The 6744-nt window shown below is 52.1% G+C and overlaps 2 protein-coding genes; both read right to left on the reverse strand.

Annotated features, from left to right (window-relative positions):
- Positions 1-666: 666 nt before the first annotated feature.
- On the reverse strand, positions 667-999 carry CHC_T00005203001 (hypothetical protein). The gene has a single exon (XM_005716576.1). It carries the CDS (start codon positions 997-999, stop codon positions 667-669), a length of 333 nt encoding a protein of 110 aa, XP_005716633.1.
- Positions 1000-4170: 3171 nt separating this feature from the next.
- CHC_T00009357001 (Translation initiation factor eIF2B, subunit gamma) lies at positions 4171-6062 on the reverse strand. XM_005716577.1 is given in 2 exon segments: positions 4171-4679; positions 4680-6062. 1 exon segment carries the CDS (start codon positions 6060-6062, stop codon positions 4680-4682), a length of 1383 nt encoding a protein of 460 aa, XP_005716634.1. The 3' UTR covers positions 4171-4679.
- Between the last annotated feature and the right edge of the window lie 682 nt (positions 6063-6744).

Consider the following 6744-nt stretch of genomic DNA (forward strand, 5'->3'; position numbering starts at 1 on the left):
TAGTCCTGCAGAAGGCCAGAGCGATATTGTCGAAACCTTCCCACTTCCTGAACTTGTCTACGGACCAAGGAACAGCTTTAAGACTTCCAATGGGTTTGTGCACCACATCGATCGCATTCTTTTCCCCCGTATGTCGCAGTTCGAATCAACGAACGGCGACGCAGACCCCCCTTTACAGACGACTCCGAATCCCAATGCTGGCGGCGAGCCTGGTTCAGGTTCGATTCCCTCATCTCCTGTCGAATCTACAGTTGCAGTCGTTCCATCTATTTCCAGCAGCCCAGATCCGGATGTACCGGCTTCTGTCACGCCTACTGCAACCGGCGACTTAACGTCAGATTCTGAGCCGGCATGTTTTCCAGGGTCTGCCATATTGCATCTCGAGGATGGAACAGACGTTTCCCTCTCTCAGCTAGCTGCTGGCCATGTGGTTCGAGCTTCTGAGACACAGTCAAGCATGGTGTATTTGTTTACCCACAGAAAGCATGACGGAATCTTTGATTTTGTACGAATCGTAACGGAGGGCGACCATGAAATCAACTTGACAAAAGGCCACTACATCTATGCAAATGGAAAACTCAGAGCCGCAGGAAGCGTCAAAGTCGGGGATACCTTACGCACCCTGGACGGAAGCTCGAAGGTTAGGTCTGTTCGCGCGTCGCGCGACTATGGGCTGTTCGCACCACACACGCTCCACGGAGATATCGTTGTCAACCGCATCGTCGCGTCGACATATACGACCGCAGTGAACCCGACTATTGCGCACGTGATGCTGTGGCCGTTGCGAGCAATGACGCATATTGGAATCACTAAAGAACCCCTGGGTTCTCTCTTATATGAAGGAGCGTGGGGAAAAGCCAGAGTTCTCTCCCAAGCTGTATGACTGATTCGGTCTTGGACATTTACAGAAAAGGACGTGTTCGGATCGACGATTATCCCCGTCCTCATTCTAGTTTGGCGCAGGTTTTTGCTCGCCCGTGGGTAAGGCATTATGTCCATTTTAATGCGCTGTATCGCAAGAACCCTGCAATAAGTGGTGAGGCGCGACGAAACTTTCTTTTCTGTTTCTAGAAGAGCTAGAAAACCGTACCCCGTTCCGTGCAGAGAGCCCTTTTTCTTCTTTTTCTTATTGTTCTTGCCCCAGTGAGGCGTACGAATGCGTTTTGACGCAGAAGTGCAGTTCTCGAGATGTGCCGGTAATCTGAGACATCCAAGGGTATGTAGTAATGAGAGCTGATTACCTTTTTGGGTCTCTCCACTTAACGGCGGCGATATGGCACAAATTCAAATCATCCTTAGGTATCGCTTTGAAGCAGGAGTCATATTCATTCTGAGGATCCCCAGATAATTTATTTGACGACGAGCCCTTAACGAAAAGGGTACTCGAGGCTGTTCTACATTCACTTTCAGGAAATTTAAAGTGTTTGAAAGTGCATGCGAATAGTCTATTCTGATACTTTTCGTCTGATGGCTGCTGAACAGAGGCAGAAGATATGCAGAAAGAACTTGAACGCTTATCTGCACTGGCAGGCCCTAGGAGCAGTTGAAATAAAAGCAAGTAGCATGTTCCCGATGGTCATGCTAAATGCTCGCGAGAATCGAGGAGCACTCCCGGTATCGGTTTTTGAATCTTTCAAATTAACTCTCATAGCACGATCCACATCAATCTGATGTTGTTTGGCTTCTTATGTCTTTCGGCATGCAGGGTGCTTTGCCGTTCGTTCAAGAATTGGTTGGTTTCATTTGTCTAAGATGACGTTTTTCCGAATACACTAGAAAACCCTTAGTCGATTCTTTTCCCACTGTGGAATTCCATAGCACATTTCCATACGTTCCTCTCCAGTCCCCGACCAGCACGAGACGTGGGACTAACAGCATGAGCTTCGCAATACTTGTTGCAGGGCTTCTACTTTTCCATGTATGCGTCGCCCAGCCGAGCGAAAGTATTGTTGATGTCCTAAGCAGTTTGGAGGATTCAGACATCAACTCTGATTCACCTATCAATAAAAACGAATCTGATTTCAGCATACTCTCAACTCTTATTTTGCTCGCAAACCTAGACTCAGTGTTCGATTACAGTTCTAGATTCACGCTATTCGCACCAAACAATGGCGCATTTATTCAAACCGCAAAGGATTTGGGTATTGGAGCAAGTGATGAGGAAACAGTTTTCGAAAATTTTTTTCTGCTCCTTTCCAAAATGTACGATAACCCAGTATCTGGCTTGCAGGACCTTTTGCTCTATCACATCGTATTACACAAGTTGAAGTTTCCAGTTTACCCTACGACTGAGTCAGAAGCAGAGGAGTTCGATGCAGCGTTGAGATTACGAGGTATTATTCGGGATGGTCGAACCCTCATCGATGCCAATCCACAATTTCCAGATCCAAAGACAGTCTCTGGGTTTGTCAACATTGAAGCTCCTAACGGCTATGTTCATGTCATCGACCGAGTGCTTCTCACTGATTCTTTTGAACCAAATGACTCCCTTGAGTCGAATGAAAATGATAGCCTTGTACTCCCAACGCAGACCCCTTTCGCGGACGTAGACGAAGAAAAAGAAGTATTCGGGGAGATGGATACAACACCTGAAGAAACACTGTCAATTATGGGCAACGAGGACGGACCACCATACATTTCACCTGATGTGGAACCCCAGGATATACTATCTGGTTCTCCCATACTTGACGGAAACTTGTCACCTCCAGGACAAGAGTATCTGGAGCAGGACGAGCCACTTGATTTCGAGGAAGTAGCAGCCTCTGACACTCCTGTGGCATCAAGCGCCGACACGGAAGCTATAAGTCTAGAAGCAATGCCCACCGTGACTGCAAGCCCCGAAATGGTGTCCATAAGTCCCCTCGAAGTGCATACGAAGAGTCCTGAAGCGGTGTCTAGCAGTCCCGAAACGATGCCAACAAGCCCGGCAACCTTATCACCAACTTCTGAAAACACACCTATAAGTCCCGAAACAGTGTCCAGCAATCCCGAACCTGTGTCTAGCACTCCCGCAACTGTTTATAGCGATCCCGAAACAAGACCTACAAGTCCAGCAACCTTGACTCCATTCCCCCAAACCACGGCTTCAAACACTCTTCCTGTCAGTTCTGAAGGCCTCCCGTCCAAATCCACAGGTCCTTCTTTGCCATCTTCTACTGCTCCTCCGCTTTCAATATTAGAAGACGGAATTGAACTAGACCTTGCCGAACAGTTGCCGATGGCAACAATTGAGATATCAACAAATGACGAATTCGCGCCAAATCTTCCACAGGAAGCCGCATGGTCGATTGAAGCCTCGCCTGAAGGCGCAATGGAAGAAAAAGTTCAGCCCACCAGCGAAATGGAATTCTCAGAGACCCATTCGGAGCAAAGCGGTAAGATGCCACTTCCAACACCTCCTGGTATTTCTCCAACAGCAAGTGATGTGTTCACATTTACGGCAACCCCGGTCGCTCCAGTTCCTCTTCCCGTGACTTTTCCTGCTCTAGATGGTCCCTCTTTTGATCCAGAAGTCCAAGCAGATGAGATATACATGCCTGTACAAACAGGGGATGTGGATTGGGAGGAAATGAGCTCCAGTCTAGATCCGGATGTCGAGGACAAAGCCTGTTTTTCTTCCTCACAGATAGTGCATTTAGAGAATGGGTCCGACATTTCTCTATCTCATCTCGATGCCGGTCATAACATAAGAACTTCGGAGACAGAGTTGAGCCGGGTGTATTTATTCACTCACAAAACGTACACTGGCACGTTTGATTTCGTTCACATAACAACTTATGGCAACCATACAATCACGATGACAAAAGGGCACTATATCTACGCCAATGGCAAGCTCAGAGCAGCTGGAAGTGTCAAAGTAGGGGACATGTTGAGCACTTTGGATGGACCTGCAAGGGTACAGTCTGTTAGCGCGGTGCGTGGTAATGGCTTGTTCGCCCCACACACGCTCCAAGGGGATATTGTTGTCAACCGCATCATCGCGTCAACATACACCACTGCCATGCACCCAACCCTAGCACACATGATGTTGTGGCCTTTTCGTGCCGTTACGCGTCTTGGAATCACGAAAGAACCCCTAGGACAAACTCTCTACAATGGAATCCCGGGAATTTTCGCAGAATATCGTCATAGTGCACCCGTAACAGAGAATACATAATAGAGAGTGCAAACCACGGGAAGAACTTATCCGTCATGACATGAGCCATTGACAGCAAGAAAACATCTTTATCAGTCAGTCCCCTATGATCTATTGATCTCGTGGACGAAAGCGAGGCAAAAAGCTCGTCCTGACACTCTCAGTCAGTCAAGCTGCACGTCTAGATGACCATAATCTACTTGTACGTTTCTCCTACTGTACGGGCCTCTTCCATTCCGATCAGAGCGGTTAAGATGCACGTGTAGTATAAAAATGTAATACGGACATTTTCTCTCCTTGACATTCGCGTCCTCCTCATGTTCCTTCGAGCAGTCGCTGTTGGTTCGGCAAGAAAAGCATATTGTGTGTCCGATGTATCCGCAGCAGGCATCGCTCAATGAGAACTGAACAACTTTTCAATTCCACATGTCTTTTGGAGCGGACTCGCCGGTCGTTACGTAGGACGCAAGCTGTGAGCAGATTTGAAAAAAGGTAACGGCAGCGAAAAGGCGCAACCGTACGAGGCATTGTATTTTCCCGCGCCTCAAATGAATTCAAAGGCCTGTGCAATGGAAGTATCCTCCTCGTGTTGATGTGCGGTTGTGAAGTCCCTATCCGTGCCCTCGGTGCCGCCCTCGAGGACAAAATGACTTGCAACGTTGCAATTCTTCAGCGTAGCACCCCCGCCAATGCTGGCCCCCTCACAAACGACGCATCCTGCCAAATTGGCGCCTTCCTCTAAAGTCACGTTATCCAAAACGACACAGCCATTAACCTTGACATTGGATGCGATCTGGCAGCCCGCGCCAATGACACTTTTCTTAATCGAAACGCGGTCACCTGCCGAGACACCCGGTCCGACAGCAGAGTCGGTTGACACGTTACAGCGCTCCCCCTCCGTCTCGAACACGCTAACTTTTTCGCTTTTCTTTTCCTTGTTCTTTTTCGCTGGGACGTCTTTATCCGCCTGCTCCTTGTTTGGGTTCAAAAAGGCGTCCAGAAGCCCCCCGGCAATGGCCAAGTTTGCCCTCTTAAAGGAGTCCACGGTATTGGCCCTCTTCGCATACACGCCCGTTATGACATCGGCGACGACGGAGACGTCTCTCAAGCCGAGCTCCCAATCCGCAACCTCGTCGCTCAGGGTATGTTGCCTCCTGGCCAAATACGGGATGAGGTCATACTTGAGTGAAGAAATCTTGGAATACTTGAACAAAAGCTGCTGCACCAAGGAAAAGTTGAGGATGTAAATATGGGGGTCAGAAAGATTGGAGCGGACGGAGATGGACGGGTAGCGGTTGACAAGCGGGGCGGCAGCCCGCAGCGAGCCGGCCTCCAAGTCGGCTTTGGAGAAGACGGCGAGCAGGCGGTTGTCGGCTTGGTTCAACAAGGCATAGCCTTCGACGTCAAAGCCCTCAACCGCTCCCTTTGGTTTCTTCTTCCCTCCCTTCTTCCCCTTTGCAGCGGAGTCCGTGTCTGTGTTCGTCTCCTTCTCCACGAAGGCGACGGTAGCAGCGACGCCCTTCTCGCGATGCCTATCGGCCAAGGCGGCCAAGTCGATATCGCCGACGTAGTCTGCGCTCATGACGAGGACGTCTGCGGGCTGCAGGTTGAGCTGGGCCAAGAGCTCTGCGGTGCCTGCGTCGGGGTCGGTCTCGAGGACGTCGACGGTGAGGGCGGGGCGGCGGAGCGCGCGGACGAGCGGGTCCTCGGGGAAGACGTTCTGGCAGTATTCGCGCACGGCGTCGGCGTGTTGCGCGGAGGTGACGACCAGGACGTAGTCGACGGCGCGCGCGATGGAGAAGAGCGAGTAGAAGAGCATGGGCCGGTTGGCGATGGGGAGCATGCATTTGGGCGAGGGTGTCGCCAGCGGCGGCATGCGCGAACCACGCGTGCCGGCGAGGAGGAGGACTTGCATCGAGATCGACATGGCGGATGCGGGAGGGGAGGAGGCGGAGGGGAGGAGGCGGAGGGGAGGAGGCGGGGGGGGATGGATGTTGGTAGGGAGGCGGCGGCTCAAAGAGAATGGCGAGGATGACGGGAGAGATGGGGCGGGATGGGATGGGATTGGTTGCCGGGGGCATTGCTGGAAAGCGGATCGTGATTGGCTGGAATCGTGGCCAATCAGGGTGGAGGGGCGCGGACTGCGAAACTTTGCAAAACATGAAATATTTAGTGAAAACCGCTTCTCAATTCGCGAAAATCTGACTTTTGGTACAGACCTATTTCCGCTCCCCTATCTCCGCTCCCCTACAGTATCTCCGCTCCCCTACAGTATCTCCGCTCCCCAATCTCCGCTCCCCCCCGTCGCGACCCCGCCCGAAAACCGCAGTCTTCAGCCAACCGCCATGCTTCCGCTCGCCTTCGCCACCTCGCCCTCCGCGCTGCACGCGCCTCGCGCCCGTCTCCCGTCGACGTCACCGCGCCGCGGCGGCAGGCGTGCCTGCGTGCGGATGTCGCGACGCGCGCGCGTCGACCCGCGCGACGAGGCGTTCGTGACGTGCCAGTCGTGCGGGGCGGACGAGATCACGTCTGCGGCGGGGCTGCTGCGCGCGGCATCTGCGCGGGTGACGTGCGGGCAGTGCGGGGCGACGTGGGTGGCGCGCGCGGGC

This window comes from Chondrus crispus, genomic scaffold (genome assembly GCF_000350225.1).
Source record: "Chondrus crispus Stackhouse genomic scaffold, scaffold_271, whole genome shotgun sequence".
NCBI lineage: Eukaryota > Rhodophyta > Florideophyceae > Gigartinales > Gigartinaceae > Chondrus > Chondrus crispus.